This window comes from Cucumis sativus, chromosome 6, assembly GCF_000004075.3.
Source record: "Cucumis sativus cultivar 9930 chromosome 6, Cucumber_9930_V3, whole genome shotgun sequence".
NCBI lineage: Eukaryota > Viridiplantae > Streptophyta > Magnoliopsida > Cucurbitales > Cucurbitaceae > Cucumis > Cucumis sativus.
In genome coordinates, this window is record NC_026660.2 from 15,974,571 (window position 1) to 15,991,939 (window position 17,369).

Here is a 17,369-nt window from a genome sequence, read left to right on the forward strand (position 1 = left end):
CTGGTAGCCAACTTTAAAAAATGCCAATTTGCGGTTGACAAAATTGAATACTTGGGCCATGTTATTTCTTCAGAGGGGGTGGCAGCGGATCCAACAAAAATAGAAGCGATGGTTAAATGGCCAGCACCCAAGAACGTGAAGGAGCTAGGTGGGTTTTTTGGGGCTAACGGGGTATTATCGGAAATTCGTTGCAAACTACGGTTCTATTGGGCTGCCCCCTTGACACAACTGTTAAAAAAAGGTAACTTTAAGTGGAATGAGACGACCGAGAACGCATTTCAGCAGTTAAAAGTCAGCAATGATGTCTGTCCCGATGCTAGGTATTCCTGATTTTTCACAAAGTTTTGTGCTGGAAACTGATGCTTCGGGTGTGGGTATTGGGGCTGTCCTAATGCAAAATCAACGACCAGTGGCCTTTTTCAGTCAAACTTTACCTATTACCCATAGGTTTAAGGATGTTTATGAACAGGAGCTTATGGCAATAGTGCTGGCTGTTCAAAAATGGCGACCATATCTATTGGGTAAACCTTTTGTGGTGCGTACAGATCAGAAAAGTTTGAAGTTTCTTCTTGAACAACGGGCTATCGGGGGAGAATATCAGAGATGGATCGCTAAACTATTGGGGTATGATTTTGTGATTGAGTACAAGAAAGGATTGGAAAACAAAGCGGCCGATGCCTTATAGAGATTACCACCGGTATTTGAATTGGGCCTCGTAAGTATTGTGGGCGGGCTAAACCCTTCGGTTTTCATCGATCAAGTGGCTGGAAATGAATCTCTTAACAATATTCGATTGTCTTTGATAAATGGACAGCCAGCTCCAGATGGATATTTGCTACAAGGAGGAGGATTCACCTGATATTACTTTATTATTAGCTAAGTTCCATAACAGCCCGATAGGGGGACATCATGGTGCATTGAAAACATATCAAAGGCTAGCAAGGGAGGTCTATTGGCGAGGTATGAAAGCCAACCAGGTGCATCTCCTGATAAATATGCCAATTTCTCTGAAAAGGATGACCATTTTTTATTCTCGTGGCACTTTTTAATAAAACTCCAGAGTACTGGAACTAACTCCATTCTGTATGCTAGAATAGTCATAATTTTTTATGTCCCACACCAAGTTGTACTTAAAAGATCTTTTCAAAAAAAATCTATAGAGTTTTTTTTTTCTTTTTTAAATGAAGTACATGCATGTTATGTTTCTCGTTATTGAGAAAACATGACCTTTAAACCATTACTAACGCCATTATATCCAAACAGCAAGGTACACGAACCTAGTAAAGGATGACACATGCCACTTTGTCCATTGGGTAGAGAGAGGTGTGAAATGTGAATGTCCGCCACATTAAAGGAAGAGTAAGAATTTGAGAGGAGAAACTCCAATTGGGATCAACACGTGGGCAACAACATGGCTTCTTACCAACATGAGAACTCAAAAGAGACAGCAGATGTTCTAGAGAAGCCAATGAACTCTTGGAATGTGAATCTGCACTTTCCTGCAATAGTTTGAGTGTGAATTAGTTCTCTGAAAACACATGCAGAGGATAATCCACGGCAAAACAGAATATCTATAAAAAAATTCACTTGCAAGTAGAAGAAAAAGGAAGTACATTTATACCTTCCCTGTCAAAGTGATATCCCTAATCAACGCATATGCATTTCTTTCCAGGAAGTAACCAACAATTTTACAAACCCATGGGAGTTCATGTTGTAATAAGAAAATAATTGTGTCTAACAATAGAGTTGCAGGTGTGTTAGAGTTCACAGGTGGAGCCAAAAGTTGATTCCTCAATTGGTTTCTATCAAGAACAACATCAAGTAAGAATAATTCAGAGGAAAAATAAAGACAACTTATCATATATATAAATAAGATTAGTTGAATTCGTTAGCTGAAGGTAAAAAAACCTTTATGTCAATTATATATATCTGAACAAAATCTAAGAAATATATCACTTTTCAACAAAAGAAATATATATATACAATTAAAGGATCACAGCATAGAAAGCCAACAAAATCAACAATGATAGATAAACATCTGTTCTTCCATTCAAAACGTTAAAAAGGATAAGTTTTTAATAAGGAATGTTGAAATGGAAAAAACTAATTACCTATTATGGTGTACAGTCTGGATGCAAGCATATGCAAATTTCTTAACTCTCTAATCCACTAAGGCCTTGTTAAGTACATAATCCTTGCTAGCGAAAATGCTCAACATATCCCCTATATATGTAAGAGAGAGAAAGGTAAGAAAGTACTAACACTAAGAGATATGTGCTATCAATTAGAACACTTTAAGATGATATTATCAATTAGAAAACCAAGCATAAAGCAACATAAGGGAAAATAACAAACAAGGGCACCACAGTGGTTCAGAAACCAATCAATATTTTCATTTGTCACTTTTGTAATAATTTCCCAAGGGAAAATCCTCATAACAAGCCTCGTTTTCCCCCTACTATGGAACGGGGAGGATTCCTCCTCTTTTCAAAGCCCTCGTCAAACTCAATGCTAAGTTTAGAACACTAAGAGTAGGTGGTTTGGTTTTGGTTAGGCCAAAAGTAAAGTTTTCTCCTAAAAGCTCTGATAGTTAGGGAACTCAACACATTCTACCTGACCGAACCAAGTTGGCTCTTTGTTTTTTTATGGGATTTTTCTAATGTATATTGCATGTGTTGTTTGTTTTTTTATAGCTCTTCATTGTCTAACCTTTTTACGTTTTGCATTTGCAAGTCTCTCTTTTGTTTCTTTGGTATGCAATGTGGTAACAAGGTCTTGCTAGAACCGGTGGGCTAACCTTTCTATGGTTCTAAACTTAGTTTCTAAGTTTGACTGCTCCCTTCGGAGTGACAACAAGCCTCGTTTTCCCCCTACTATGGAACGAGGAGGATTCCTCCTCTTTTCAAAGCCCTCGTCAAACTCAATGCTAAGTTTGACTGCTCCCTTCGGAGTGACAACAAGCCTTGTTTTCCCCCTAATGTGGATCGGGGAGGATTCCTCCTCTTTTCAAAGCCCTCATCAAACTCGATGCTAAGTTTAGAACGCTAAGAGTAGGTGGTTTGGTTTTGGTTAGGCCAAAATTAAAGTTTTCTGCTAAAAGCTCTGATAGTTAGGGAACTCAACACATTCTACTTGACCGAACCAAGTTGGCTCTTTGCTTTTTTATGGGATTTTTCTAATGTATATTGCATGTGTTGTTTGTTTTTTTATAGCTCTTCATTGTCTAACCTTTTTACGTTTTGCATTTGCAAGTCTCTCTTTTGTTTCTTTGGTATGCAATGTGGTAACAAGGTCTTGCTAGAACCGATGGGCTAACCTTTCTATGGTTCCACATTTAATTACTAATTAAGTTTGATTGCTCCCTTCGAAGTGACAATAAGTTTTGTTAATGTCGACCCTTTTCTAAAGGGATTTAGTTCACTGTGGCTAGACAAGAGGCTTCTAACTCATGTTTGACAAGATAAACTTGTTAAAACCATCCCAGTTTCTAAAGAGTGCCTCCTATCCTTTGTTACTCTATCTAGGCTAGGTTTGGACTAAGTGCGTCATAGGTAAGTCACGACAAAGCAACAAAGGAAGACAAAGCTAGAAAAGTATCCATGCACTTATTTATTATACATGCAATCAAGCATTCACAACACACATACCATTTTCTCAATCATGCATTCACATCTCAATAAGAAATAGCTAAAAGGAGCTTAAAACAAAAAAGACAGCAGCTTATGCTCAAATTTCAACACATATACTCATCAAAATTCAGAATTTCACATCATAAACCCGAGCTCAGTGCTCAAGGGTTGCCAATCATGCTTTTTATGCAAGATCTAATTAAGCTAAGAAGGTATAATGCTCATTATTGTATGGAAAGAATTCTGAAAAATTTTGAAACTTGGGCAAAATTTGAACCCCTAAGTTTACACTAAACATGCAAGCTAAGCAAGCTATTACCCACACCCACTCAAAAAATTGCTTTTTCTGTCCTAAAAGCTTTTGAAAATCAAAGTAAATGGAGAAAAATAAGGGGGGAACTTTGGACTCGCCTGGAAGGATCGACATCCTTGACTTTGGTTTGAAGCTTGCATGGATAAACCTTTTCATTCATTTTTCATTGATTATTCATCCTTGTTCCTGAAATCAAAGGAAATTCTCTCAATTTTATATATTACTAAAATTAGGATACATATAAGTCTTAACTAGTCTCATAGCACCCTCCATTCATCTTCCCCTACACTGGCTATGGTATCAAAATGCTCAATTAAGTAATACGTCTACTAACGAACTTGAAAACAAAACATCACACTAAAAAACACAAACATCCCTTTAACCCAACAGAAGCAGCTCTTTTTACCCTTGCACTCACTATCACATTACTACATGTTTGTCAACTGTCAAACTAACTCTTTTAAGTTATTTAGTGTGACACTACAAAGTTATGAACACCATAATCTTAATTAAAACCTTTTAATAAACAAATGCCAAGTTACTACTCAACAATGGCAAGGAATTCAAAAAACATGACAGCTATCCTAATTGGTTGAAAATGAGAAAAAGAAAGTTAGATAGACAACCTGTTTGGACTACAAAGCCAGCATATACGATTCCTCAAATTTGACCATTCACTCTCCATACTCCACAAGTCTTCAAGCACATGATGCTGCCTTCTTTCAGATGAGCAACATCATTCCGATCTTAACAGTCAGAAGAGCAAATCAAATCAATCCTAGCATATTCACAAATCACAACTAAAAAGTACAAACATTACAAAATAAAACATGCAGCGATATCAACAAGCATTCTGATAAATAATTAGCAATAATTGACATTACAAAATAAATAAAGAAAAAAATCATTGGAAAGATCACTGCTTAAATGAAATTTGAAATATCCAATAGTTTTGATCGGTTACCGAGTTGTGAGAGTGGTCGGTTGATATTGCGTGCTTCCTTCAAGCGCTCCCCAGCTGCACCTGTTAGCTTCTGCCTCCGGAACCAGCTACTTAAACCATCTGCCAGTCTCTGCATAATAAAATGATTATGAGCCTAAATTTTACAAGTACCAGTCCGTTGAATATAGAAACGTGATACTCATGCTTTTCCATCCTAAACAACAGAACTATCTGCACTTCGACTTACAAATTCATTGCCTTTTTCCGACAGTGCCCACAACTGTTAGTTGTTACAGGTATACTTCTTTTATTTATTTATTTATTTATACTAAATTCAATAATACCATATTCCAGATATTAGCAACATTATTTTAGCATTACCTTGGATCGGGATTCAACAACACAGGTAAAAAAAGCAGTATGTGATAGCGAACTCTTAGGAACGGTCGGTTAGAAGAGGGAGGCCTAGGTGGAAGCGGGCTCTTCAGGATTTGGAATCGAAAACCGATCTGACGGTGGAGAATTTTCTTTGGAAGACTTGGGTTTCCGAGGGGGTCTGCGACCCTTGATTTCGGCACCGTTAAGGCTAGAAGAAGAAGAAAGTGGTGGATCGACGAGATGGGTATCTCGCAAGATAGAGTTTCTTAGCTGCTTCACGTTAGAGAGGAAGAGCGAAATTTTGGAGGTATAGGAAGAGCGAAACGGAATTTGAGAGATAGGAAATCGCAGGGTTTGAGGAAGACGAAGAAGAGAATGGGAGATGAGAGGCAGAGTAAACCGATCGAGAAGAAAAAGGGGAAAGAAATTTGAAATAAAAGAGACCGTTGAGGTTGAAGAAGAGGGAAAAAAAATTGACCGTGGAGGAGAGTTATTTAATTTTTGGATTAAATATTTTCTATGAAAATTAAAAAAGAAAAAGTTAAAAGGCAAATATTTTCTACTTTTTTTTATTATTTATTCTATGAAAATTCAATAATAAAAAAGCATCTATATTTGCTTTTGGTATGGTTCACATTTTTATTTATTTGACAAAAATCTAACTAAATTATCATTCATTTTGACCTAATATTGCAAATATAAATTTATTTTTTGCATCTTAACTACTCTTTGGCATTTATAATATCATTGTTCCACACCTCAATTTTTTTATTGTTGTCAAAAATAAACCTAATCCAAAATGAATTAGCAAATTAGGGAATAAATGTAATCATTGTTTTTGGGAGTTTGAGTTCGACCGTGATTATTGTTGAATAATTTTATTTGGGATGCAAGTTTTCACTTAGACATGGACATTTTGCTATTTTAGCAATTTAAATTTAAAATTTTCTTTTATCAAAAGTAAAACTCTTGTTTTAATGTTTTTCTGGCCATCCCTTTTAAATACAACTAATGACAAATGAATATAACAATTAAGAAATTCGTAGATATATAACAACATTTTAAACTAATTGCTGCAGTTATTTTAAATCACATATGTCATTCGCTTATAAGACATAAGAGTCTATTAACGATATAAATCTATCACAAATATATTTTGCTACATTTACAATTTTTAAAAGATATTGTTATATACTTAATTATTATTCATAAAATTGCTAATCCATTATACTTACCCTAAGTTAAATGAATAATGTCAAAATTAAGTTTACTACGAAGGTAATTTGTGTGACCCTTTTATCCTAATGTAGGAAGTTTGTTCCACTCCATACCATTATTGAACTAAGAAGATTAAGTGTGTATTAGTATGTTTAAACAAGTATAATTATAGCAAATTCTATGAGTGATATATTTATATTAGCAATACAATATGTGTTACATATGCAAATATTTTGTATCTAATCGTTGTATTTGCAATTAACTCCATTAAAATATACAAATATAAACAGAACTCTTTAACCTGAGTTTAGCTAGGATCACAAACTACAAAAAGAAAGTATGGAATATGATCACACGGTTTTTGTTGATCAGTACAGCACCAACAGCATAATGCAAGGCATCGGATAAGTGAAACGAATCATGATTCGTCTGAAAATAAAATTGATCCCAACGGAGGTAGGGAAAGCCAACAGAAGACTGAATCTGATGGGAGAGGTCCCAAATTTTTTATCATTCTTCTAATGTTACCATTGTTAATTTACTTGTTGGTTTATATGCCATTTCCAGAGCCTGAATATTCTTTGCATAAAAATCAATCCTATAGTATTCCTATGGTTACAGAGAAACATGGCATGAAATTTTTTGTCAAATCATCAAATTTTGATGTAAGATATCCTCTTGGAAGCCCAGCTCGAGCTGAAATAGAGAACAGTGTGATAAGGGATTATCGAAACCTTCGCGTTATTGTGACGTAGAACTCGCGTTATTGTGACGTAGAACTCCAGAGACTCTAGTGGAATAAAAATCTCCCAACTCCTCACTGTGCAAAGCTGAATAATCTCGAGGTAGCATAAGGTGATAAAGGTAAATGTGGTTCTCTTTCTTTTCTTAGAAATGATATCCAGTTATCTTTTTGGAGATTAGTATCCATCTTCTGTTGCTTGTAACTTCACTTGTTAATTTTATAAACAATGCAAGTTTGTTATTTCTTGGTGGTCACAAAGTAATTAATTGCATAATTATTAATATATTACCCCCCAGCGTTATGTTGGATTAAAGTTTGAAAAGTATAGTAAATATTATATTGTGAAAACTCCCACATGCATTAAGAAAGGAGCCGTTGACAGTTTATGGAGATGGCAAGCAAACCCGGAGTTTTCAATACGTTTCTGATCTGGTAAAATATATACACATTTATTTATTACCACTACAAAATTAACGGACTGTTTCATCTTAATTTCGAATTTAGCAAATGTGATTTTTAAAGATAGGATATTATATAACTTTGTAATTAATTTATTATTGTGATATTGTTTAGAGTTTTACATAATAGTAATAATAATAAACTGTCACAGGTGGAGGGGCTAATGAAACTGATGGAAGGCGAGCACGTGGGGCCTTTTAATCTGGGCAACCCCGGCGAATTCACTATGCTCGAACTTGCTCAGGTCAGCTCTCTACTCCCCCATTCTCACATTTATACTCCTAAACTAATCTACTCTCTTTTAACATTTAAAATATTTAGGTTTAATCCTTTTTTTGGAACATTTACTCATCAACCCTAATTGCTTTGCCCTCTAAGTTTCTTTCACGTAAATAATTAACTTCATTCATGAAACATTTAAGTTGAGATAATTGGATGGTTAATTTGAATCTTATGAAAAAATAAACTCTAACAAAATCATAAAATTAAAATGAATATAGGTATGTATATTATTTTTTTGTAAGTAAAAAAAATATGATTTTAAAATTAATAATAAGTTTGTATTGGTGGGAGCTATTTTAGCATTTTAAGTAAATTGACCAACCAATTCAAACTATTGATATTGGTTTTAGTTATGTTACAAACACTTATTTTCAAATAGAGGATAATGAATTAAAATATTTATAAAATATAACAAAATTTTACATCAATAGATAAACACTAATAGGTTTTCTTTCCATAACAATGTTTTAAACTTTTCTTGTCTCGTAGGTTTTTTCAATAAAATATTTTGTTTTGTACAACCAAAACTGAATTCATGGAGAAGCAAAACTAATTTTAAGAATAGTCGACTTAGTTATTATCTATAGATCAAAACACTTTATAAGGTTGCGTTTCTTTATTTTCTAACAAGTTAAACTATAGACTTAAATTGTGATAAAAAAGGACATCCTAATAATTTATATGATACAGTCTATTTTAAATATAGATCCTTAATTCTATTTTATGAAGCTACCCAAATGGTTCCATATCAACAAAATAATTGTTATATATGTGTTCGCTTTTGTGCAGGTAGTGCAAGAGACAATAGATCCAAATGCAAAGATAGAGTTCAGACCGAACACGGAAGATGACCCGCATAAAAGAAAACCTGACATTTCTAAAGCTAAGGACCTTCTTGGTTGGGAGCCCACCGTGTCCCTTCGAAAGGGCCTTCCCTTATGGTTTCGGACTTTCGTCAACGCATCTTCGGTGACTCGAAAGATGACATTTCCACTGCTGCCGTCCTCTCCACCACCACCACGGTCTAGTCCCTCCTTCTTATCTCTTCTCATACCTTTTAGAATAAGAGATCTCTCAAATCACTTCCTCCCAAAGAATAACATTTGGTAGTTTGAAGAGATGAGAGAAAAAAGAGGAGGGGATCTTCCCATCCATCAAAACCTCTTTCTTTTCTCCCAATTTTCACATTTTTTATTCCGTGGGCCTAATTTACCTCTCTCTTCCTCTCCTGTTTTGTATATCTTTGCTCTATTATTTATGAAACTCTCCTCTCTCTTTTTTATTTCACTTATTCCCATATACATTATATTTATACCTTTCTTTTTGTTAAATTATAAATATGAACTTTTGTAGTTATATATATATATGTTTGATCAATCTACCATTCTTCTCGTTTCATGAATATATAAAATTATAAAATTTTGAACATGTATATCTCCAAGATTTTAACTTCGTGTCTATGTGAAAAGTTATTTGTAACTATTTGTGTACCAAAGAAAGAAATGCAATAACTAGTCTTGCTCGTTTGTTAATTAGTTATTGTCACCAATATGTGATCAATATATGTTAGTTATATATAGTTTATCAACAATAATTGACACGCCTTTCTTTTTTTATGATCAGTAGTTTAAATCCACATGTTTCTAGCTATTTATTACCTTAAACAAACTATCAAACTGTTATTGAATGTTAGAAATAAATTTTGGTCTCCTTCGATCTTCTTCCATTTGCTCTTGAGATCATTAATTAACAATGAGTAAAGTTTCATTTAGTTTATTTTAATAACTTTAAAGCATGTATGTCCTTAAGTTCATTCAACTGTGTGATTTTTGTTGAGTGTCATGCTAAACATAACTCAACTATTTAATAATATATTCTTGATCATGAATAGAACGATTTATGTTATGAATATTTCAATCTTGCGTTATTGCAATGTAAAGAACATTCAACAACCATATATCGTTTGCTTTATCTTTCCAACGACAATACAATGCCAACGAAAGTCATAAATAATTCAATTTTATTATAGATTAAAATAAAATTACGTAACAAATGGAAACCAATTATGAATGAACCAAAAGTTTAGCCCATAAAAGTCTCATTTTCTTTTGCACACACCAATTTATTGTGGAAATTTTGTAGCAAAGTTTGTTATGAATTTGGTATCCCAAACTAAATTTCAATTTATATTCAAGGAGTACTCTTCCCAAAGTTCAATTATCTTTCCAAAGTTTGCTTCCATTACCATACAACAATAATTGATGTCTTTAACCTCTCTTTTCATTTTCTTGTTAATCTGGACGATGACATCGACAAGTTCATGTCAGCTTGATTTGATTCGAATACTTCTTGGTCCTGCTCACATCTATGGAATGCTCTATTGCACTATTGATGGGAGTGTGATCTATGGAGAGATAACTCCAACATTCCCGAGTGAGTTAAAAAAAATTCTTACAGTTTAGTTTTCATGTTACGCACGCTACTGTTTGTTTGATCTCTTACTAAAAAATGTTCTTTTTTTCTAAATTAAAAAAAGAAAGAACGGTAAACGGTAAAATTTTTAATTAATATGGAATGAACCAATCTTATAAAATTAATAAAAATTTGATGTTACATAGCTTTATCGCTTTAGTGTGTCCCTCCATTGGTTTGTTTTTCAATCAAATGTTTTCTTTTCTCATCGCTCATTATGACTAGAAAAGAAAATCGTGTTAGGACTCAAACCATTTTACAATAGATTAGTTTTACTTTTCAAATTTTTCGTTGATTTTTTTTGAATTAAACCATTCAACATTAACACGGCAATTATAATTAAGTCAACTATTTTGAATTCATGCCAACTAAAGACAAATATGAAATAATTTTAAAATTATTAAAATCACTACGTCGGATAAATTTTTTAATATCAAATGTTGGTGTTATTGTGTGTGTATATAATATATGACATGCATGTTGAAGATGCGGCGGTGCAAATGCAATGCAGAGCCGAAACGGTAGTTACGTCGGTTAAGACCGACGCCACTGGCAATTTCTCCATTTTTCTCGATGCTCCTCGATTGATGCTCCTTTATGTACTCACCAATTGCACTCTCGTTGTCACTACGCCGCTTGTCGACTGCAACGCCGCCCTGCCATCGTTCAGCACCCTCGTCTCGCCGCTGCAGCTCATTGGAAATACCTTCCATGGACTCTTCAATGTCACCAATTTCATTCCGGTAGGGTTCCGATTCGTTCATAGCATTTGAGGAAATTTCTTCTCTTGTTGCTGCTCTTACTTTTTAACTCACACTTGAATAAACGAAGCACTTGATCTCTAGAATAATGGTTTTTTGTGTTTGATTTGAAATAATTTGAGGATTTTTTTTGTTGTGATGATGAACAATGATGTTGCCAATGTGTTTTTGAGCCAATAGTTTGGTTGAATTAATAATATTTGAAGGCAGCTCAAATCGCACATAAATGGTAACGAACATAATCAAATGAGATCGAGATTTATTATACTTTTTCCTATCTAAATTTGGCCTAAATAATTTCGAATACTCGAAAATTAAATGTAAATACGATTAGATTATTGTAATAAAATATCCACAAACTTTGTTCTTATTAGTTTATAGAAAATCAATACATCTTTTACTATTTGGACGTTTTATAAATATTGTTAGAATAAAAAGTGATAAATTATAGAGATGTTTTAAAAATAGTAAAATAAATTAAAATATTTACATTTTCTTTCATTAAATTTGTTATTTTTCACCATTTCCGTGTATTATAAACAAACATTTTTTAAAAACTTTTCTTAATATAAGAAATACTATTATATATATCACTACCTAATAAAAAAAAAACTTAATTTTAAATTTTCAACAAATCGTTAAAAAATAGGATAGTTGCAAATTTAGCTATTATATTCAAATAATTAAATATATAGTAACTTTTTAAAAAATTTACAAATATAACAAAATTTGTCAAATTCTATCAATGATACAAGTCTATCACTAATAGACTATATTGTAAATATTGGTCTATCACGGATAGATCATACAAGTCTATTAACGATACAAGTTTATTAACGATACAAGTCTATCAACGATAGTTTTGCTATATTTGCAATTTTTAAAAAATATTTTTATATCCTTAATTTTTATTCCTCAAATGACTATCTACTACAATTACCCAAAAAAAACTCTTAAAATTGTTCAAAGCTCATTCCAATATACGGTGAGTTGGGTTTGATTTTAAAATGTTTAATTTTAAAACATAAAAAAAATCAATAAAATTAATGAAGTGATTGGTAAATTAATTTTTTAAATATACTGAAAAATGCTTTAGAAACACTCTCAACCTTTGTTTTTAACATTTTCTATCAAATTTGTGGTAGTGTCATTTGTTAAAGAGTTCGATCACTTTGTTTCACAACTCTCGAATTTAAAAAAAAATTGTAACTAAATATGTCATTGTCAATTACCACATATTCACAATTCACATAAAAACGATCTACTGTATTGAGTTATAATATCATATATATGGTTGAAGTATTGAGTTAGACTATCATTTAGTTCAAAACGTTGTTGAATAACTCAACTGAAGTAAATGTGTGCAAGTCATCAACGTCGTTTTAATAACTCAATTGGTTAAATGTATAAGCCATTAACATCATTGTATATATAGCTCGGTTGATTAAATATATAGACAATATACCGTAGAAACTTAAAGTAACAAACAAATATCAACATAAAGTTTAATCAAACGAAACATCAACTAGCAAAAGCATTACTACTACAACTAAAATTAGCTTATAGTTTGCACTCATTATATCTTAGCTCATTAATTTACTTTTAAACATTGGAACTTAGTTACTATACAGTATACATACGTTGTTAGTTTAAAGATATATATATATTTTATAAACTTTACAAAATATTAGTAATATGGTTGTAAAGAAGATGAATATGTTTTCAACATTTGAAATGAAAAACTGATTTAAAAAAACCAATTAAGAAGAGTTAAACTACAAATATGACTAATTTTAAAATTTAATAAAGACAACTAATTTAAATATTTGAAAGCAATAAAAAATTAGTTATTATATTGACAAAAATTTGTAATCTATATTTAATTTTATCTATCGCTTGACCTTTTAGATAAATGGATGATTTAAAATATTTTAATTATATAATCAATTGAAGTACGAAGTTATTTATGTCGAGATGGTAAACAAAATTGTGTTCGATGATGCAAACAAATCTATACACAGCCATACCATACATAAAATTACATTTCAATAAGTAACATATAAATAAAAAAACAACTAACAAAAATACTTCATTTGTTATAATTTATCAAGAATTTAATGGTGAAAAGAAAATATTTTAAAGAAAATAACATTTGAAAACATTTAATTTGTCGGTTAACATTGACATAAACGACTATACTCTTATGATAAAGATAGACACAAAGTACAACACATCGTAAATATTTTAATTTATTTTATTATTTGTCATCCATAAAATCTAAAAAAAATTACATTTTCAGTTATTAGGTTTGGATGAATATATGTATTTAGTCTATGAATTTTAAAAGCAAACCTTTTTAGTGATTGAATTTATAAGAATATACTCATTTGGTTGCTGATTTTTTAAAAAGTATATTTTAATATTGAGTTGATTTTTTAAAAAGTATATTTTAATATTGAGTTTTTTAAGAACGAACATCAAATAAATAAATATATTTTTAGTATTGAGTTTTCTAAGAACTAACATCAAATAAATTTATAGTTTTATTTTAAATAATTATATGACATGTTAAATTAGAGATCATACTTTTTAAATTTTAAATATCATGTAATTATTTATAAAAAATCAAACATAAAATACGATTAGATAAAAACTTTATATTTTAAACACAAATGCTAATTGAAAATATATATTTTAAAAATTCATTAATAAAGTCGGTCGACTCTTACAAATGTGAGGATTAAAAAATATAAAAAAGAGAATATACGTGGCATCATATGAGAGGCTGGTGGGAGAAAGGGTCTAAGCGGGAAATAAAAATTTAAAACTCAATAAATTTATATAAAACACGGCGGCGGCTTCACGAGGGCTTCACACTTCACTCCCATGGAGGAAGCCATTTCTCGAATTCTCACAGAGCTCGAAGAATTTCGCCATTTCGACCACTCTACAACTCTCCATTCCCATCCTCCGCTCTCCCAATCCGCTCTTTTCGACCTTCAAACTTTGTTAGACAACTCAATTAGTACCGATGAACAACAACCACTCGATCGTCTCTACGAGGACCTCTCGGCTAAATCCCTCTCTCCTTCCTCTCTTACTCGCGCCATTGCTTCCGCCATGGATGAATCTTCCACCTGTGTTTCGGTTTTAGCCTCTACAGTCTATCTCTCTCTTCTTTTGGCCTCTAATGCACCGGTCTTCACGCTTTTCAATCCCATGGATTTCCTCTCGTTTCTCAGGTGTGTGAGGAGATTCTTGAAGCAGCGACCACAGGGTCAACAGGACCAGGATGATTCTAATAAGGAGTCTAGTGCTCCCAAAAGGAAGAGGACAGCCGGTTTTAAGGGTAAGGGTTTGCGGAAACGTCCGAGGCAGAGTTCTAGTGGCAGATACGATGATGGTGAATTGGATGCAAGAGTTTTGTATCCCGTACTTGAGAGGTTAGAGATTTTAATGAGTGTAATTCATTTGGATCGATTTCCGGATAGTTTGAAATCTTTGATTGAAACTGTAATTGATATTCCTGTTTTAGCACTTGAAATATGTACCAATTTAAGTATCTATAGTAAGTTCACTGATTTTTGTTCGCGGATTTTGAGTGCTATGTTGCGTCCTGAGGATGGGGATCTATCGAATACTGCTGTTGAGGTGATTAAGTCTCTATCACCATTGATTCTTAATCATAAAGATCAGGCGCGAGCGTTTGCGCTAGAGTTTGTGACTATTCAAATAGGGAAGGTGGCAAAGGAATCAGATGGTGTTAAGAGTGCTCTAGTGAATCTTCCAAGGTATTTGGTTCAGAAGGCGCCTGAGAAATCTGAGCCTCGTAGTTTATTTCCAGGTTTTGGAGGTATGTCTATGGCGCTGATACTTGGTGGTATTTTTCTTATTTTTATTTGTACCAGTTAATCCTGTGAGCCGCTGTAATGATATGCACCCAACTGAACTTTACTTTAAGCTGTGGGCAGTTGTGATCTCACCAATCTACTTAAGCTCTTAACATTGGAAATAATTGATTAAGTTATTAACAAATAACAGTTTATGTTATCATTGGATCCCTCGTGGATTGATATTTGGATCTTGGGCCTTTGATAGGATAGCATACGATGTAATTCCTTATTTTTAGAGGATGGATAATATAGATTTTTTAGCAATAACCTAGTATTTGAATGGCTGAAATGAATTTGTCTATTATATAATGAAAACAACAGAAACCCACTGTTTTGAAAACTTCTAAGATTTTTCTTTTGGTGTTCTAATCTCAAGCTTCTTTTTTGTTCAGGAACACAGACTTCCTCGTCTGGTTGGTCTTCCAAAGGCTTTAGAAATGATGCTGGTGAGATTAGTAGCTCTTGCTTTTGATTTTTGACACCTTGCTGTAGAATAGCTTCAATGGTCATTCATATCTTTTGCTTATTTCTGTACCTGTCTCTCTCAACTTATCCAAACTTGCTACACTTGAACAGACATCCAAGCCAGTCAAAGGAGAAGAAGCCTTTTCACTGGGACTCGTGGACGCCATAGAGAGGAGAAAACCATGGATTATCAGTCTTCACAAGACCAACAAGTTAGAGTCTCTTGCTGATGCTAGGGAAATATTTAAATTTGCCAGGGCTCAAGTACGGAAACAGGCTCCAAATCTCAAGCACCCACTGGTTTGCATTGATGTTGTTGAAACGGGTGTAGTCTCAGGTCCCCGTGCTGGACTTCAGAAGGTTGTATTTCTAAGGCAGCTATTTTTTCTCAAGTAAAAGAAAGATCCAAGCATGAAATAACCTTCCTGAATTTCTTTTTTATGCTTATGGCAGGAGATTGAAGATTTTCAAGTACTACTGCATGCTGATACCAGTAAAAGCTTGATTCATTTTTTTTTGCTCAGCGTGGAACAACAAAGGTGTGCGATGAAGATTTACTGAAAAATAAATGATCGCTTAAAATAATCTTTATTTCAGAACCTGAAGTTCAGGATATAGAAAAAACAACATCCACTGTTAATACATTACGAGGTTAGTCTTTTCTCTTATGTTGATATTTCTTCTTTTTTTTTCAAAATATGACAGGTACCTGGAGTTTCTGATCTTGGGTTGACACCGAGACGTATTAATAAAGTTGCTGTTATTGGTGGGGGATTAATGGGATCTGGGATAGCTACAGCATTGATTCTTAGCAACTATCCTGTGATTCTTAAAGAAGTAAATGAAAAATTTTTGGAGGCCGGGCTTGGCAGAGTCAAAGGTAAGCCTGGAATTTACTACTGTTGATTGTATTCTTGTTATATTCTATCTGGCTTGTGTTTGACCTGTCATTGTAAACATGTTAGCCAATCTACAAAGCCGAGTCCGCAAGGGGACAATGACTCCAGAAAAATTTGAAAGAACCATTTCCCTACTCAAGGGTGTCCTTGATTATGAAAGTTTCAAAGATGTGGATATGGTGATTGAGGTAAGTCCCACATCTTACTTCACCCACAAAAAGTAGCAATCGTTCATGTCAATTTGGTATGCTTGTAACAGGCTGTTATTGAGAACATCTCCCTGAAGCAACAGATCATCGTTAGCCACTTAGCCATTGAGTTTATGCTTCTAATGCAGTCCAGCACACGTCATGCCACCATACCCATAGGCCATAACCCCAAAACTTAAATAATTTAATTTCAAATATTGAATGCGTGGTTTGAACTACTTTGTAAGTGTTTTTAAACATGTTGAAACTCATTTCTTTGACATTTTATACATATTCTTTAACTATTGGTTAGTTCTTCTCAAAGACTACAAGAACCAAATGGACAGTCGATTAGCAACTTTAGAAAGAGCTCCTCTATAACATTCAAAAGTATGAATCAACCCACGAAAAGTCAACGGCTGTTGAGGCAGTCGACAAGATGCAAAAGTCAATTATCAGAAAATGAGCTGTCAGGTTATTTTCTATTGTTTTTCTCCATCTTCTCCTCTGAAATGTCACTAACGCATTTCATAGATGTCAAACTCCTCTCTTGCTCACCATTGAATGGCCATTACCAACACCTCACAAATTTCTTGTGAGATTTCAGTTTTCAGAACGAATCAAGATCCTCATCTTGGAAGCCGCCAATCTCCTTTTATCAGGCACGACTCTCATTTTCCCTCCTTTTTCATCTATCGTTTATATATACATTGTTAACATGATG

General features: G+C 33.2%; 1 protein-coding gene, 1 long non-coding RNA gene and 1 pseudogene across 2 annotated transcripts; all 3 read left to right on the plus strand.

Moving 5' to 3' along the window:
* Nucleotides 1-16,950, plus strand: part of LOC116404440 — a 64,924-nt pseudogene extending 47,974 nt beyond the window's left edge.
* On the plus strand, nt 7,552-9,369 carry LOC116404447. Its single transcript, XR_004217284.1, has 3 exons — nt 7,552-7,658; nt 7,837-7,929; nt 8,757-9,369. It is a non-coding gene; the product is annotated as an uncharacterized LOC116404447 (long non-coding RNA).
* On the plus strand, nt 10,108-11,516 carry LOC116404443 (phylloplanin-like). The gene is made up of 2 exons (XM_031886830.1): nt 10,108-10,400; nt 10,926-11,516. The coding sequence occupies exons 1-2, from the start codon at nt 10,229-10,231 to the stop codon at nt 11,210-11,212; spliced, it is 459 nt and encodes a 152-aa protein (XP_031742690.1). The 5' UTR covers nt 10,108-10,228; the 3' UTR covers nt 11,213-11,516.
* Nucleotides 16,951-17,369: the final 419 nt, after the last annotated feature.